At 43.0% G+C, this 18748-nt stretch overlaps 1 protein-coding gene across 4 annotated transcripts; it reads right to left on the bottom strand.

The window, feature by feature from the left end:
- Nucleotides 1–1216: 1216 nt before the first annotated feature.
- Nucleotides 1217–18692, bottom strand: RNF168 (ring finger protein 168). 4 transcript variants are annotated; one of them, XM_084529666.1, is made up of 10 exons: nt 17714–18692; nt 12689–12826; nt 11360–11651; nt 10906–11024; nt 9987–10330; nt 8718–8794; nt 6163–6339; nt 5372–5496; nt 4990–5077; nt 1217–4116 (listed from the first exon to the last, which is right to left on the bottom strand). In XM_084529666.1, exons 5-10 carry the CDS (start codon nt 10285–10287, stop codon nt 3055–3057), a joined length of 1830 nt encoding a protein of 609 aa, XP_084385792.1. In that variant the 5' UTR covers nt 10288–10330; nt 10906–11024; nt 11360–11651; nt 12689–12826; nt 17714–18692; the 3' UTR covers nt 1217–3054. The 4 variants fall into 4 exon arrangements, with proteins under 4 accessions (XP_084385792.1, XP_084385791.1, XP_084385793.1 ...); XM_084529665.1 differs by having other exon boundaries at nt 11379–11651; XM_084529667.1 differs by lacking the exon at nt 10906–11024 and having other exon boundaries at nt 11379–11651.
- Nucleotides 18693–18748: the final 56 nt, after the last annotated feature.

Genomic DNA, 18748 nt, shown 5'->3' with positions numbered 1-18748 from the left:
AACTGTGATTAGTTTAGTGCATGTCATAAACCTTAGATACAAGACACCTAACTGCCAGGTTAAGAGGGAAGAGAAAGAATCCATGAACAACTTTGGAGGAAAAGGGAATGGAACTGGTGTTAACCGTGGCAACACCATGTTCTGGATGTGCTGAGCTACCCCTGATGCATGTGTGCTGGAGGAAAGCCTTCCTTCTCCCCTACCCTTTCTACTGTCACCCTTTAACATCTTGAACTGGATGACAGAGAGCCCCAGGCACCACAGCTGAGTGGGACTTGTGTTCTTGGTTGTTTGAACGTACTCAGCTAGACTGCACAATGCTACCCAATTCAGCTGGTTTTTTAAACACAACGCCCATCTTGTGGCTTTGCCACATATAATATACAAATACACAAATATATATTTGCTGTCTTGTTACAGGGATGGAACTAGCCCCAAAACAATGAGACCACTAAATAAGCTGAAACCTGATAAAGATCAAGGCTGCCAGGGGATACGTATCTTACTCCCAACTCCCTTCCTTTGAGCTCTTGAGTTTTTATCTAGATATTCATCTGTACAATCACACATTTTTATTTTTTTTTTTCCCCCACTAAGAAGCTATCAAACATCAGGACTTGGCTGTAAATGTATCTTCCACGCCAGCACTGCGATATAGTGATGGTTTATCTGAGGAAAATACGGTAATTAACTAGGGCCAGAAGCTGTAAAACATGTAAGATTAATTCTTATGATACAAATGGCTTGCAGCTCAAAATACTTCAGGTTCAGACCCCTTCAGTGCTAGACAGTGAAGGCAGTGATTAAGAAGAACAAGGCAAACATTCAAACTGTTTGAGGGGTACAGAAGTACAATCAGGACCAAAGCACCTCAAACTGCAGACAGTTGTACCAGGCATAAATTAGAGGGTTTCGGTAGCAGGTGCCAGCACCTGTAGGAGGCTGGGAATTGCCTTCTACCACTCAAAATCTGTTCCAACCAGCTCCAAAATTCTAAGCACCACAACTTGAAAAATAAAATCAGAGAAGCATGTGGTGCCCTGGCTCAGACTTACTTCAGAAAGGTCTGCAGTCGGCAGGATCTGTGCTCTTGGAAGGAGGTGCTCCATGCCAGAGCAGGGACTGTCTTCTGAGCAAGTTAAGAACAAACATAAGACTTGATAAAATGACTATGAGGCTGAACAGAGACTTAAGAACAAAACTTTCTCTTCAGCTATTCTGAAAATATAGGCTTTACTTATTACATGCTTATGACAGGAAAAGCCAAGTGTCATTAGCCCCAAAACAGTCAATACTTCTGCCTTCAAGAACACTGTAATCAATGAACAAATATATTTGACAGCCTAGGTAAGACACAAACAAACAGAACAGAAGTAACAATGATACAGAAACAGATCTATATTGAAGGAGCAGCATTAGAAAACAATGAATTATGTGCAGCAGGTTGCCTGCTGCAGCTTTCTAAAGAAGCATCTTTGAAGAGGCCATTTATTTAGGAGAAACCCACCAATATTAGAGACATGCAAGCAAAGAAAAAAAAAATCACATTTTTGGGTCAGTGTTCTGTTTATGTTTTCAACATTTTTTTTGTTAACTTAAAAAACACCAGAAGTTACTGCTTTGAAACATTTGTTACAAGCATCTCAGAGCCAAGTTGAAAGTTCATAGATCATCCATGAGGTTCCAAAAAAAATACGCATTTGAAGCACTTGCTACCTTCAGTTATTAGCACACATATTGCAGCAGCATAGGTTGGTGTTTTTCTCTCATTCAAAAACATATACTTGAGAAATATATCATGGAAAGAAAGGCCAAGAGATGGCTTCACAATGGCAGTACAGAAAACAATATAACAGGAACACTTCCTCTGCTGACTAGCAGCCACTCAGCTTCTCCAGAGGCCTCAACTTCCCACAGCTGTCACCTTCCCTACACATCTGGGTTGTAACTCCTTTCAGTGATGTTACTTTTAAAACCAAACTGGAAAACAGTATTTGGTAGTCCCTCAAAAAACAAACAAAGAAAACAACCAAGCCACAACAGTCACAGTCAGGCAGGGTAGTTGAACTCCAGCTGGAAGTGAAATGAATCTTTAGGGTTGTTAAGTCATTACTGACAACTCCAGTTTCCATTTGCTTTTCCCTTTTTGGTTTTGCTTTCTCCATTGTTAACTGTCTCCTGGACTAACAATTTTTGTGTATTATATGCTTTTAATCAGACTCAACAGTTTGCATATGAAAGTTAAATAGCAGTAAACGTAGGCAGCATTGCATAAGAATAAAGTTACAAAACACTAACACTAAGAAAACAAAATTAAGAGGTAAAAATGAACAGAATACATACAAGCCCACAACCAGTTAGATTACCAGCATCTCTAAGAGATCCTTGCCTCTGGCTGTGGGGGAACAATCCGTTTTTTCCCCTCTGAGTAAGAAAGAGGCTACTACACAGCAAGTTGAGGGGGAGGGAAAGAGCATGTTTGCAAGACTGGCTGGCTGGCTATACTCTTGGTAACTGCCAGGCAAACAGCACAATTCAGCAAACACCAAATTCCAGCAACATGCTTCAGTTTAACAGAGCAGCGGCTGTGCCGAGTGAAGCCTCGATCTCAGTCAGCAGACAACTGGAGATACAGACTCGCCTTTTCATTTGCTTACTCTGGGAGACGAGCATCCTTCTCTTAGAAGACTCCAAATTCCTATTCTAACATAAGACCAACAGTTTTTAGATTTTAAACACTAAAGAGTATTTACACTCAAAATTATAACAAACAAACAAACTTGCAAATGCAAGTCGTAGAAAATAAGCCATAGTCAAGAAGAGGCCAATTAAAATTTTTAAGGTCTAGGAACATGACTTCTTAAAACTTCTCAGAAACATTCACAGCAAGTTTTAATAAGCAGACAGTTTTGGTTGCTCCTGTAGCCTGAAGTGATCCCGCCAAAACCATCACCTTTTCAACTGTTTAGAGGGAGCTCTGCCTAACACAGGGGGAAGCATTACCATAGTTTTAATTCTGATCATTTCCCACCATGTGTCTGTGGTTCTGTTGCTCTACTCTGCAACAGGGCTTTTAAACATTTGAAGGATTGTCTTTTGCTCTTTTTTAGGCAAGGAACAAATATCATTTGAGTCACTGGTATTCACAACACAATTCAAAACGTTTCCGCCCTTGAGGCCAGGTGACTTCATTCGGACTCTGGTAGGAGACTGCCAGTTTTCATCGCATGAACCTTTCCGGACCTTGCGGTGATTTGTTTCAGTCTGTTTTTTTGTTAGCTTCATGTCCTTTGCCTTCTTACAACTTCCCTTTCTAGCAGAAGAGTCTTTCGCAGACTGAGGTGTTGTGGTGCGAAGAAGGTACCCATCGGGAGAGCCTTTTTGTCGATTGAGTGACCTTTCCTCCTTATTGAACTGTCTTTGCAGCTGCAGAGCCAGAAGCCTATCCTGCTCCTCTTGCAGACGCCTTTCGTAGAGCTCCTGCTCAAAGGCTTTCTGCATTTGCAAGTCAAAGTCAAGTATCTGCTCCCCTTGGTCCCCTGAAGCTTCTGGGAAAGTTCGTCTCCTCTTACCAAGCACACCCAAGTCAACCACTGCTTCAGCCAGTGGTTCTGGAGACTTTCTTTTTGGAGTCTCCATAGTGTTCTGCAAGCTCTCTGGTATCTTTTCATCTGGGTTTCCAGCCACCTTCATGAGATCATGTATCCCACTTTTGCTGTCAGACATCATAGAAGTTGTTGCTGACTGAATACGAGCACTAGTTTCAGCACAGTTTTCAAGGCTTATGCGTTCTACATGTGTTAAACTGCCACTGTCCAACTCTACTCCGTCTTCTCCTTTAGCTCTAGGAAGAACTGTTCTAGCCCCTTCCCCTTCTGCAATTCCACGAAGCGTATCCGGAACTTCATCTGACAGACAATTTGGTCCAGGTGATTTTTTCTGCTTGGTGGTGGTCTCCTCTGAAGTTGAGGCACTTAAGTAGTTCATGCATGACTCCAAAAATGAATCCTGAGCAGTGGAAGACCTGGTCACACCCGACAGCTGTGGAGACAACGTTGGCATTTCCTCTTGCTCATCTTGCTGCACAGTACTGCTGCCTGCATCGTTACTGGCCTCCTGAAGGAAAGAGAGACATCCCTAATTAAATAAATTTATTAAAAGTCAATGGGTATGAATAAAATGCAAATCTCATTTATCGTAGCTGCATTGCTCGTAACTACTCAGGGATATTAACTTGGATTCTTCTTTAAAAAGAATAGAATTGTTCAATAATACTGAAAGTATTTAGAACAATCTATTGCAGCCTGGCTAAATGACTGGAAACAACTGCAGCATTCCTCTGCTATCAATGTCTCAAATCAGCTGTTCAAGATATTAGTCTGCTCATCCTCTTTAGCAGTCTAGTAGGAGAGATACAAAGAGACAGACAGACACAAATTAATGAAAATCAGAGTGCAACCTCCCCAAATGAGCTCCAGAATGATCATCAATTTTATACACCATCACTTGCAGCCCAGAGCTCATTGAGGATCTTAGTGTAAACAGCATTTACTCCTTCTGAAACCAGAAGTATGCCTTATTGAAATCATCAAAAAAGCTGCAGAATTAGAGGAAAAACTCAAGGTAATTAAAACTGTCCGTGGACAAGTGATAATCTGTGAATTGAGTAGATGCAGGTATCCTGGAGCAGACAGATAGCACACAAGATACAAAGAGACTTTGACTTCAAAGTTCTTCTCAGTACTTAAATTTAGTTAACTGGAGTCTTTGCATAGATACGCAGGGGAACTACCAAATAAGCTGTAGGTGTGTGTCTGCTGACTATCGAGCCTGGTTTCTTCCCTTTCCACTTCTGGGAATCATGAATGCTGAAGGCAGTTTGAAATGGGAGAGCTGAATTGCACAGTGCTGACGGGCATTACTATATACAAGGCATAGAATAATCTGTAATTACTAACACTGAGATTTAAAAAAAATAATTCTAGTTACCATGGAGCCAGAGTCACTCCTGCGTCCTTCTGTTGTTCTGGAGAACGAAGCTGATCCCAATGTACGATGATGCTTTGGAGACAGATACCTTAAAGGAGAGCAAAGTATACCTTTTAAAACTTTTTTTTTTTCCTCCTTGAATTGCCAGTGCTTTGCATTAATCATCAGCTCAGGTTCATTCTGATAATGAAAAACAAAAGAAGGGTGAGGGCTTCCCTTCTCCTCCGTATTATCCTATAAGATATTTTAACATTCAGTAGCGTACGTTTATCCAAATTATCATGGGAAGCCAGGCTGCAAGATTCCAAGGAAGCACATGGAACAGAAAGACATTATATCAAGAAACAGATCACTAATCATTAAACAAACTTGGCTTTCTTACTTCTGAATGTCTCCAGAGTTGCTTGGTTTGCTCTTCGTCTTGCACAAATTAGCTGTGAATGACGCACATGAGAGGCCGTCTCCTGGTGAAGGACTGCTGAGTATACGTTCTCTGGAACTGTCATTCTTCAATGACAAGGAAAAATAGCATTATGTAAAACAAAACAACAGAAACTGAACTACTATCCTTCTGTTACAAGATTAGTTACTTTTATCCAAGGAATTCCAGAACTGTGAGTAAAAGGTAGTTATGGAATATGAAACATATGAGTGTTCTGTATGCTTTCCTGTATCTGGCAGTACGGGACAAGAGGTTTTGGTTCTCAAATGACATTATTAGGACTATTAGCAGATAGCAAAAAAGCAGCCAACAAAGACCACAAACAAAAGTTCCCTCCACAAAAAATAAAACAAGTTGTATTTTCTCAAACATCATCATGTTCCTTTTTCCAGTGCAGGAGGACATAGACCTCAATTTCTTCCAAAATAGTGTTTTTTAATTCACAGGGGAAAGGAAGTAGTCAGAAGAAAAACAATGTTTTAAAACATTTCATAGCAAGAACTTCCTGCACCCGTGTCAGGTTCCTATTACACAGTTAGGAATGCTTGGGGTATTTCTCACTCCCATTGGTTCTTCAAGAGTTAACAGTCTAACATACCGATGGCTGACAACAGCTTCCAACTACAATTCAGATAAATGTAAGTTATTCCGAAGTTTAACTTTTGCTCTGAAAAACCTAAGTTGCTTTCATTAAATGAACACCAGTAAATGTCCCCTTCATGTTAACTCACCAGGCTGTTGCTCAGCTCCCACGCCAATTCTTCGTCTTGTTTAAGCTGTTCCTCCATCTCCCTCCGTCTTTCTTCTGCCAGTCTGCGTTCCTCCTCTTCTTCTGCTAGCAGCTTTTGAATGTATTCCTCACTCGCCTTGTTTTCCTCTTGTTCATGTGCTCGCCTTTCTGCCTCCACCTGAAAAAGTTTTTTTTAGGCATCTGGTTACTATTGCCAGACCACACTTTACATCAAAACCTCAACTGAGACTCCTTCAGTGGGGACGATCCACTCCTCGCAAAGACACCGCACACTTCAAAGACCGTATTTAACTGCAGAACTCTCCAAAAAAGTAAGAATCAAATAGATACTGCGTGCAGGGTCTTCAGTTTGATACCAGCAACCTACCTTTTGGTTTCTGTAAGATTACACTGTTAATATTGCAAACATGAAAGGTTAAATTCATTTGCTTGCCTTTTTAAAATGTTAGTAACAAGATTAACCTCCACAAATACATGTGCTAAGATTCTTTCTAAGGCTGAGTGCCAGCTAGACCACAGTGCCTGCCCATCGCGCTCATATCATCTTAATTCCATGAGTGCAGATGCCTGAAAGACAACACATCTTTTCCGTGCCCTTCTCCTCTCTTCTCTCCTGGAACATCCACAAGCCAAAGCAACAGACCGAGAATTCCAAGTCTGGCTTCTTTTCTCACAGCAGACACCCACTCAGAGTAAATCAGTTACCAGCAACTCCACAAGGACAGCAGAGTACTTAAAGAATGAATACAACTTTCTTGAGCTGTGTAATGAAATTTGGAATTTTTCTTCAGAGAAAAGCATCAAGCTGTGATACAACATGAGCTACATTAAGTTTGTTTAAATCATGCATTTATAGCTTATGAATGGTACCAGACACCCTTACGTATTTCACTGCTCCTGGGCACCATCTCCATTTTCCGTTGATACTATCAACAGAGAAGGGAACTTCTATCAACTAAAGAGAAAAGAATATTCTGATACTATTTCCAGTTGTCATTCTTATTACTATGTCTGAATTGTATAAAGAAGGATCCTTGAACAAACAACGTTAGGATCTCTTAAAAATATTTTCAATTTTTTTCAAATGAACACAACACAGGGAATGAACAATTAAGAAAGAGAATGCTGTGTATTCATTACTGAAGCTCATTTAATCATAGTCTGTTTTACTCAGGGAGTGAAATCAAGAAGGCAAGTACAAGACCAAAGCCAAAACAGTTTCAAATTTTTTATATCTGCTAGTCCCAAATCCTTTCTGTGCACCTCAGGACCTGCAAAAGCCATTTCAGTATGTGTGAGTAGGGATGCAGATAGTGAAAGGGCAATACTAATCCCGGAAGAACTCCTCTGTGCAGTTTTGGGAAACATAAGGAGAGCTGCCTGGGTGTTCTGCTGTGCTTGTACCTCCACGCATTTCCTAGCTTGTGAAGCACACCTCCTGGAAGGGACAAGACAGCATATGCTGCTGGGTCACCTGAGATGCTGAGGTAGGCAGGAGAGTTAACTGGCACAAGAAGACTTGGGAAACGTGGGCTTATGTCCAACACAAGGAAGCCTGTCCTCTTTACTGCAGGAGGCTGGCAAGGCGCTCGATGCAAGCATCACATATATTTATCCCACTCTCACAGTCTTCCCTAGGCAACCATTTGCAGCTACTGTTAGAGAAAAAACACAGAAGTGCAGAGGCTGTGGCCTCACCCAGTACAGCCTTCTGTAGATTTTTATTTAAAGCAAAAAGGCAGGCTCAATTCAAATGAAATCATCGCAGCTATCTAGCTGTACTTCCTGCAGAGCATGCCTAACAGGAACATCAACAAAATAAAAGTTTCAAGTCCCTGAGCCTTTGGATAAAAAGAAAAAATAATAAAAAAAAAAAGATCTGCCCCTCAGCCTTGACTGAGAGTGACGGACACTAAGGCTGCAGTTTGGCAGTTCGATTAATACTTGAAGGTGGCATAGGCTGAAGCTGCCACTAGAAAATGCAGCCGTTAGCCAGCATAAATAGCTGAACAAACAGTGTCTGCTCTTTCAGCTTGTGCCAACTGTGTGTCTGAACTGCAGACTGCCACCTTCCACTGCTGGCAACAGCCGTTTGCTCTTGCCAAACTGCACGCACTCCATCCTTCCTCTCTTCCTTCCACATGGTATGTATACCACCCGAATGACACACCAGTGGCAGCACAATTCAGCATTGCAACCAGATGTAGAATCCCTTTGAGGTTTGCTTCTGTTTGTTTCGTATCTCTGCATGCTCAGCCCTGATATCAAGTTCTTTGCCTTATTCACAATTTCTTATATATAGAGGTTACAAAGCCTTATATATAGCCTTGTGACTATGTGGCCTTCTTAGAGTCTCTTCAGTAAAGGATAAAAATTTAGTTCATGCTTTGCAAACGACCCGTGTGTTCTTGCAACAGCAATCCCCTTTTAAGTATCTTCTTTGTCTGATAAATAACATTTCAACTGTTTGTGGGAACAATTAAAATAACCACATGCAAAGCATTACGGTTTTTAAATATATATTTTTAGACTTACCTTGCTAACCTCTGCTTCATATTCCTGTCTCAGTTCCCCAGGTTTGCTCAGCTGGTGTTGTGGATGAGGGACACAGACTAATTCAGAAGGGAAGATGAGGAGAGTAAGTAACAAAGCAAGACCATGACAGTCAAAAACAATTTTTTTTAACAAAAAAAATCACTTCCATGCCCTGTCGCAGGAATGACTTAAGTTAAGCTTTATGAACAAGGTATAAAGATAGTAATAATAACGAGGTTATTGCTGCATAACAAAGCAGCAAGAACAGTCAGTATTTTCCAAGCACTGTATGCTGAGCAAATATATATGCTGATCATAACTTACATCTTGCTTTTTGCAATTAATTATTTCATTGTAAGTGGAAAAAGTAAAACAACGTGTCTTAGAGCCATCCTACCAAAGGAGGTCAAAATGCTATTCACTGAAATATAGATGTACTTTGTTTTCTGCTAAGGATGTTATGTTTTATTTAGTATTCTAACTGGGTGCAATCTCACAAGAGGTCAAATCAGCCCTTCAGAATATTAATTCTACGTCAATTTAACGTAACAGACCTAAAATATAATAAGAACAATCTGCTCATGTGTTTTGTTCTTTTCCTGAGTAATTCTAATGTTACTACATCTATCATTCTCTGATGTGCGTAAAACAATCAAAGTCAGTGCTGTTCCTGACCATGCTGGCAAGGATAAGGAGACGTGCAGGAAAAGAAGCGTTGCCTCTCCCATATTAGCCTCCCCCAATAATTAACTGTCAGAAGAGATCAAATTTTAAGAGAGCTTACAACATAATAAACCCCCAAACCCTTCTTCTATGAATTAGTGAGATTTTCCTTCCTTTTGTATGACACCACAGTTTTAGTCTCTGTGACCCCTGGATAGACTGAAGCTCTGGAATTTCTAATCAAACTTATTAAGAACACCTGCAAGTTGAAAAAAAATTAACCACTTCATCACTTACCTGACAGTGATAAAGACAAACACAGATTTTACAGCTGAAGTTGAGTCAGTAACAAAAAGCTGTCTTTGTAAGGACAGGGAACCACACAACAACACTTAGCGCAAAAAGCACGAGCAACTACCTACTTAAATGATGAGCCAATACAACTTCTCTGCCTTGCAAGTCCTTTTCATGGAACACCTCCGACACCACAGCTTCTAGCAATAACACAGCATGTCTGTGGACAGTTTCTTCTGTCACAACAGCCCAAGTCCACTAATTACTTTGGTAAAAGCAAAGACAACCCAAGACAAGTCGCATTTTACTTACTTTCCTCTTCCAAATCCTGTCCGTTAATTCTACGCTCACATTCCTTTGGATAATTCTTCTGAATCTTTTCCCAGAACTCCCAGTTGATAAGAGTGTTTCTGCGGGCATTGTATCGTGCCCAGGAAGAGACTCGACGCCGACAAAAAGGGCAACAAAGACTGGCATTTTCAACTGTCAGCTGGAAACAAGAATTACAGAGGGTATGGTTGCACGGTAGTGTCACAGGCTCCACAAAGATCTCCATGCAAATTTGACACAGGCAGTCAGCTAAGGAAAGAGGAGCCTCCGATTTCTTCGACATATTGACTCGAAGCTCAGGAACAGGACTAATATAACATCAGTACCTGAAAGCAGAAAGAAACTTGCACTTTACTTGTCCTAACAAATGTAATAGAGAACACTGTTTTATAAGTACCTTATGAAAACCTCAGCATATTTAAGAAGTCTGATTAATTCATTCCTTTTGCTCGCAATCACAAATTCTTGACTTACAAAGGAAGACACAGGTCTTACCAGAAGTCACTACAGCAGGGCTTACTGCAGTAGCTTCCAGTGTACTGTAGCAGTTACTTCAGAGGATAGCAAGGAGGTAGTAAGAAGGAAGGAGAAAGAGTAAAAATTCTTCCAACATTTATTCTCTAACAGTTATAAGCTACGTTCACATTTAGCAGATGATACTGCAGTCACTGAATCAACCCTCAAAACAGATAATTTTTTGGTATGTGCACATCCTTCAAAAGCTGCTTCTAGTATAGATTTATGCCTGGTATTTTCTAAAGGTGAAATACAACATTCTCCCTGAGCATCAGAGGAGGTTTTTCCTTAGAGAGAAAGTTCTTCCTCATTCATGCATTTGCTTAAGCTGGAACTTGAAAGTCAAAACACATTTTAGACCCACAAACATAACCAGAGAACTAACCAATGCATTCAACACTTCAGCATCTTCCACGATGACTTGTATGACTTAAAATGGTGGGGATCATCCAACCTTTCTGCTACCAACCCTCCTCAAAGGACTTTTCACTTGGCCCACAAATGCTGTGGAACAGAAAATAAAAATAAAAGACTACACCCAAACAGGAAAAGTGACAAGAGTACTTTTCAAGTTACAGAAATTTAAGAAAGTTCTTTCAAGCTCCACAAAAAAACAGCCAACAACAGAAAGCCAGGAGAACTTCCTGACAGAAAGGCTGTAATTTCAGTTCAATCTTAAATAATCCACAGAGGAACTTGACAATGAGGCAGAACTATATTAAGGCAGGTGTTACTGGTTCTGTTCTTCCTTCTCTGATAGAGCAAATCCGTTATTTTTTTTAAAAGGATGCTGGCTAACATTGAAACACCCAGTTGTACAAGTCTTTGTAACAAACCACCTCAAAAGTCCATATAAGCCTCTTCTGGACCAAGCAATTTCAGTGGTTATGTGCACAGAAAAATTAGCAGCTGCAAAGTAGGCTAAACACGGATCTTCGAGCACAAGAGGAGGGAAATGAGGGCACACAGGTGGCCGCAGGACGGAGGGTCTCACAGATGAGCGCTCCTGGGGCGATGCAGCTCCGCGGCTGAGCCGGAGGAAGCGAAGCGGGCAGCTCGGGCTTCTGCTGGGCTGACGAACGCAGGCTCTAAGCAGGTCCCGGATCCCCCAACGGAGCGGTCAGCGCGGCACTAGCACGGGAACACCTCATTAAAACACAGACAAACGAGCACAAACGCAGCGAGGAGCGGCGCCCGGGCGGGCCTCTCGCTCAGCGGGCGCTTGTGGCGAGCAGGCCGCGGCGCGCAGGGCGGCGGGGGCGGGCGGCACAAGGCGGGGAGGCCGGGCCCAATCCCGCCGAAGAAGCCCGCGGAGCCGCGGCCGCGCTCCCCTCAGCCCCAACGCCGCCACCCGCCGCCAAACGGCCCGGCCCGGCCCTCACCTCCCCTCCGCGCTCCCCTCACGGCCGCGGGGCTCCGGCTGCTGCCGCTGCCGCTCCTCCCCGCCGGGCTGGGCCCAGCCGGGACGCGGCGCGCAGGGCCCGGGCTCAGCCCGCGCTGAGGCGGCAGGAGGGGCCGTGCTGCTGCCCCGCCCGCAGCGCCGAGGTTTCGGGTTTTATTCGCCTATGGCACTTTCTGTAACAGCGGAGGCCGCTGCTCCATAAATCCAGAGTCAGAGCCCACAGAATTATGCTGAACTCCGGAATTCGGCTGCTGGTTGCACACGCGCGTTGTTCTGTGATTTAGTTCTCTGGATAAATGTTTGAGTGAGGCGCCTAGGCCTGAGTGTGTCCAGAGCCTGATCCCAGCATTCCCACTCAGAGGACAGGAAAACCAAACAAACACGCTACTGATGTCTAAGCACAGGTGCCAAAAGTATGAATGTCCTGGTCTTACTTAACAGGAGAAGGGAATCATAGCATTAATGCTCTTTTTTCCTACTTATGGTGGAGACACTTGCTTATAAAGTCTTTCTGTGCTCTTGGAAGTGGTATGACTTTCTTTAAACCATATAAATATTCAGTTTGAAGAAGTAACCGTCTACTACTTGAACCAAAGGAACCTCAGTCTCTCCTCATATTGTCCATTTCTATCATACATGGTAAACCAGACCATGCCCAGATTGTATAAACTCATGTTTAAGTGCACATAACTGCACTGCGCTCCCCAGGGTCATCTGCACATGTAGGCGCCAGGACAGGACCGAGCGATCCTTCACTTGCACTCACCTTTCCTCTAGTGTTGATATCTGCGTCGTATCCCTGCTCATCTCCTTCTCCAGGAGATCAAACTTCTGTGCCAGTTCCTGCAAGCTTGAGTCCAGATCTTTGAACTGAGTCTCCACGGATTGCAGCTTAGTTTCTACTCTGAGGGATGGAAAACAGGCTTTTTAGAACTTGGGCATCAATGTGTTGCACATTCTGTCATCAAAGTGGTGGCTCACTCCACTGTGAACAGATCCAGATCAGGTTTGAGGTTCCTCCAAGCTGCATGGGCACCTTTACTTGTTTTACAGATGGATACTCCACTAGAGTTATTAGTTTTCTTACATGGCCTTGTTTTTTTTGACCCTTCCCTGGAGCAGAAGTCTTATAACTTGTAAACACAGATACAGCCATAGGAAAGACCTGTATTTAGATCTGTGTGTAGTTGAGTTGCATGTGTCAACTATTTGCATTAACATTAGTGGTGCAAGTTGAGGTGCAAGTTTTTTTTCTTTTATTTTTCCCCCTCTAAGATATTGTGAGGTGATTTGTGCTTTTACATGTACTGCGATGATCTTCTGAACCCTTTTAATTTGACATTGAACAGAACTTCTCATTCCTCCCCAGATTAAAAATGACACAAATAATAAACCAAGCCACCCACATTATGTTATTGTTCTCTGTTAGCTTTTCCTGCTCTGTTTTTCCCTTTTGTATCTGTTTTTCTGCAGAACAACTGCATGACAAGGAGACCTTAGAGAAACAGCAATAAGAAAACTGCTGTGTTTTGTAGCTGATATTTCTTCACTGCTTTTTCATAATTTTGTATCTGTTGTGGTTTTCCTTAATTAAAAAAAAATACAAAAAAAAAAAAAACATACATACATATGGTTGAAGATATATGTGAAGATATGTATGATATATATATATATGTTATATGTGTTATATATGGAGTGGTAATTCGAGAAAATGGTTGATATTAATAAAGACGGGGGAGATTTGAGAGTGTGGTCATGGGGGTTGGAAAGCCCCGTGGTTGAGATAACATTAGACTCTTAAGGATGAGGCCATCAGGAATATAAGAGTTCAGAGGGAACAAAGAAGGGTGATTCAGGAGACTCCATGCAGCCTCGGGTTTCTTGTTCTCCAGCTGTTAAGGCATGGAAGTTTCTGGGTGTTTGCCATTGCTGTTATTTGCAAAGTTGTTTGACCAATGAAAAGTTGTTTTAAAAAGAAATGCTGTGGGGAGAAGGGTGTAAGAGGGGAGCCTGCCCTCAAGATAAAAAAGGGCAGTGCGATGTGATGAAGTTACATCATCAATAAAGAAGGAGAAAGAAGGAATGAAAAGGAACAGGCTGGCAGAACGGTGACCAGGCCGGGAACAGGCACACTGATTGCCTCATGAAGATGGGTTCAGCCAGACTCAGCAAACTGCTCAGAGAAGCTCATACTGAAAGTCGCTGGGAATGGGCACTGGAGCTGGGAAGAAGCTCGAGCGGAGAGAAGCGGAGCCGTGCACACAACTGCCCCTCGCTGGTCAGCAGCTGCGCGTTGTGGGGAATCAAATGTCCTCAGGAACAAAGACTGTCCTGGGAACCTTACAGCTTATTCTCCTTATTAACAATCGGGCAGTTTATGAGCCTGAAATATGGGACCAAATTGAGGTCAAGGGGTGGGACTCTGCAACTAAAACCAACAAGGTGGCAGTGGGATCGCTCGGCACCTGGCGAGCAGTCTCTGAGGCCTTACAGAGCTGTGTGGGGCCACAGTCAGACACGGGTGGTTTGCCAGGCAGTGAGGGAGCTGCGGGCTCCTTTACTGATCCGACTGCTACGCCATGGGCCCCTCTGCTGCTACAGCCATCACAGGCCTTTGCTGTTCCGCCCCCTGCTGCCCGGGACGTGCCTTTGGACCCAGGCCCTATTGGCCTTGAAAAGGAGATGGATATGCTTTTCTTCGATCTGGGAAGAACAGGATACATAAGGCCTGAAGACTGAGTTGCTTGACAACTTGGAGTGAGACATATTGTTCAAAAGGAATGGAAAATGGAGACTTGTTTGTAATCAAGAAAAGGAATGGAAAATGGAGACTTTTAAGTCATGGAACTTAAAGGATTGTTTGTTACCTTTCCTGATTGTACGTATGTATAGGCATACTCGGGTTTAGTATGTAAAAGCCATGTTCTGTATATTTAGAATGTTTGATGTTTGTGTGTGCGTGTTGGTGGAGCGTAGACTCCCCGCACACCCAGCGCTGTTTACTTGCCTTTTATACCTTTTATAGCTTTTATACCTTTAATAAGTATAAATATTACAATATTCAGATTGAGACTTCATTTATAACATCTATATATATGAAGATATGTATGATATATATATGTATATATGAAGATATATATGGTATACCCTTAAGAAAGGGGCCAAGAACATAGACTCTTGCATGAGTGTCGAGCTGTTGCTTTACCAGCAATAGCTCCTCCATCTACCTGGCTTCCCTTCTCCTGTTTTGGAGCATCTGCAGTAGTCCTGAATGAGGGAGGAAAATAAAAAGGCATCGGCAGTAGAATATTTTCCGAAGTCTCCCTGGCCTTAATTCATTATCTGTCTGGCAGCTTGTAAGGGTCCATCTCTAATGGTTTTCTGTTGTTTCCTGAGGCTAAGACTTCCTTTAGGATCTTGTAAAAGTTGCTTTCTTCCTGACCCTACATTTTTAGGGCTTCTCTTGCTTCAACAGGTATTTTATTTCTCAGTCTCTTTTCTCATGTCACATTAGAGATTTTTGGCCTTACAGTGGTGTAAGAGGATAATGCAGGGTGCCGTGAAGCTCTGGCAGCATGAGCTGTAGGAATAACACAAGGTAGCATGCTTTCAGACAGCAGCTGTCAGGAAGCTGAGACTTTTCTCCAAGGTTCTCCTGGGGGATGATGAGAGCTTCCTGGGGGAGCCATTTACCTGTGAATTGCTCCGTAAATGCCACTTCATCAGGGTAAATAAGCTTTCATTCTTGCAAGCATTCTTCTATGCAAATAATAGTAGAAACTATCAAAGATCCCAGCGTTAACAGTACCTTCATTGCTGTAGTAGTTTTTCAGCAGCCTTTAGGTTGATGCTTTAACATCTGACCTCTTTTGTCTTTCTGGCACTATTTCGATATAGGGCATGGGGTTTATTGCCTGTCTGTGAACTACTCTTGTGTACTTGTAAGCATCTGTAGTAAACATTTCAACATGTGCTAATTTTGGTTCTAAAAATGTCTGTTTGGTTACAAAATAGTGAGACTGATCTATGTAACTAATCTACATTTTTTTGTAGATTCTGATAGAATCAGTGCTTCTGTCTTTTGATCAAGGGTCTGAATGCAACTTGAGGAAGAATTGATTAAACCTCCTGCTTTCCTTTTAATAATAGTATAATAATGATTTAATAATAACCTCTAATGTCTGTCTACTGTAGGAACAAACCATATCTCAATTCTCTACCAGAAAGCTTTTTGATTTTTTCTTCTGTTAGCATAGAGAACTAGAAGATTTGCAGTAAAAACTCTCATACTCCCACTTTCCTGGAAGTGTGGTTCTATGCTTACGCTTATTTCCACTGCTCAGGCGCTCCCAGAGAATGACGTCTTTCCTTACTTTAGAGCTGCTGCATAGCTTTTTGTTTTCCAGGCCAACACAGAGCCCCACACTTCACAGCTCTTCCTCTACACTCTCTCTCTCTCTTTCTTTCTTTCTTTTTCAGTTACTGCTGTGTGAATCAGCCGCATAAAAACTGTTGATAAATAATGCTAGTATCTAGAGCAGAGGAGCAGTTTTTTACAAGGTCTGTCAGCCAGTGTTAGTCTATAAGCTTTGCATGTAGGTGGAAGGGTTTGGGCTGGGGGGGCTGTGGGGGTGGCCTCTGCGAGAAGAGGTGGGTGCTGCCCTGTGCTGGTTCTGGCCATCTCTGCACTGGACCCAGTACTGCTGTTACAGTGGCAAGCTGGTCTTTGACTGGAGTATTTTCATAAATCAATATCTGAAACACTAATTTCATACACAGAAGTACTACACTTCAGCAGTGATACTCTCAAAGGACAGTGATAATGCTTACTACACGTAAAGCAGAGCGGTATGTGTGACACCTAAGTTGGCAGGAATTTCTTGCTTGCTCCCATTTGTGCAGCAGACAGGAAAGACAACACAAGGAAATACGCATGTGACAACACACTGCAAGGGGATGCCAGCTTGCCTGTCTCCTAGCTGTGGAGAGTTTCAGACCCTTTTCCAACTCCTTCCTTCTTCCCAAAGAGCAGTGTCTGTCGCACTCACTCCCACTTGCAGCCCGCCTGGCTGCTCAGCCACCATCGAGCAGCGATGGTGCTGCCGCACTGCAGTGGAGCGTGGGGCCGGGTGCCAGCAGGGGCAGCGTGTGCCAGGATTACTTTACATGAAGCCAATGAACCTGTCCATCAAGCTTTTTTGCAAGCCTCTTGGGAGTACAGGCTTTGGAAATGGAAGGTGACTCAGCGTCACCTATGTCCCAGTTCTGTGGTTACAGTGATTTTCTTTCTCAGAGCATGCAGGAAGGGGCTGTTCTTGCTGTCTGTTAACTACAACCACCTACCTCCTATCTTTGAACCTCCTAGATGCTGAAACATTTTCCCAAATTCAGAAGCTCATCCCAGCCCTCCCATTTGCAGCTGGACCACAGCAGAAAATGCAAACCAGAACTTCCCATTACCACCAGGCCCCTGGCAACACTTCTTGCAGTGCCAGCCTACAGAATCCTGCAGCAAACAGCCGGCACCAGCAGCTTGGAGCTGGCCGGGATGGCGCTTCTGAAATGCTGCAGCCTGCGGCTCTGTCCCCCTTCCCTCTCCAAGAAATAAAGGCAAAGCAGAAGATTGCACATGAACTACCCCCTTACCATACACACAATACACATATTTACATCCTGTCTACTTCCCGTGACAATTCCCAGAGGAAGTAAAGGTTTGTCTTGCTATCAGACCACCACAGCCACAGTCTTCTCTCCCCCTGCCCCTTGTCCCCTTGCACAACCCTTTGATGACCTGTTCAATGTCTTGCTCAGCGCACGCAGGGATATGCTGTCTTTAGCCATCTTCCTGGAGAACAAGAAGAGAAGAACTAAAGCTGGAGCGGGCTTGAACCTCTCCTGAAGCAGGCAACAACATAGGCAGGAGCTCTGACTCCTGCTGGAGGTTGTTTGCGCTGGGGCTTTTTATAGACCGTGTATCCAGATATAGCTCGCAGATGCATGGACACATGCCCCTAACATGTTACATACCCAATTACGCATCTGCACCTCTTCCCCTGACCCACTGATCTCGTCTGTCCAGATATAAAATGAATTCAAAGGTGACGATGAGAATGGGGAATCTATACCAGCCTGCTTGTTTGCTGTTCAGGCTTTATTTAGCTGTACTGCCCAGCAGCTCCTGTCTTGGGCCAAAGTCTCATGCTGTGAAAGGCCGTACAGGCAGATTGCTGTTGGGTTGTGATTTTCTGTTTTGATGAAAACTGAACTTGGTTGAGGAGGATTTTTATTTGGCTGCTGGGAGCTGCTTCTGAGGATGGAGAGTAGCAAAACCCACATCACTGGAATCTCATCCATAAACGATGGACAGCCTAACACTATGGCAACTGATTGTTATGAGCTAGCAATGCAAAACAAAACTGCATTTTTTTTTTCCCATACGAAAGAAGGCAAATAACATGCTTCTGGTAGCACAACAGCCAGTGAAACAAGGTAGCATAAAAAACCCGTATCAGTTAAGCAGGACTGCAGCCAGTGGACAGTATTCAGTCTTTGCCTGTGAAAAGTTCAGGAGAGAGCATGAGGAAAAAAAGTTTTTTCTTTCTTTTTTTTTTTCTCTTTTAATTATTTGACTGTTCATTGGAAATCTAGCATGAATCACACACATCAAGAGCTGCAGCATTCCCCCATAGCTGCACTTTCCCCACCTTCAACTTGCAAACTAAGGGATGTTTCTAACAAGCTGTAATTACCAAGCTCTGCTTGTAGCGTCTCTAACCGCTTTGGGAAGGCAGGGGAAGTATTTGGCTGAGAAGAACAGTGCATTTGG

The sequence above is a fragment of the Aythya ferina genome (genome assembly GCF_964211825.1).
Source record: "Aythya ferina genome assembly, chromosome: 9".
Classification (NCBI taxonomy): Eukaryota; Metazoa; Chordata; class Aves; order Anseriformes; family Anatidae; genus Aythya; species Aythya ferina.
This window is presented reverse-complemented; position numbering and strand designations above follow the sequence as displayed.

Coding starts and splice junctions, on each gene's coding strand:
- RNF168 (XM_084529666.1), bottom strand. CDS start 10,287: ATGTCGAAGAAATCGGAGGCTCCTCTTTCCTTAGCTGACTGCCTGTGT. Junction 8,795..9,986: donor ACAGGATTTGGAAGAGGAAA/GTAAGTAAAATG, acceptor CTTCTGAATTAG/TCTGTGTCCCTCATCCACAA. Junction 6,340..8,717: donor ATGAAGCAGAGGTTAGCAAG/GTAAGTCTAAAA, acceptor AAACTTTTTCAG/GTGGAGGCAGAAAGGCGAGC.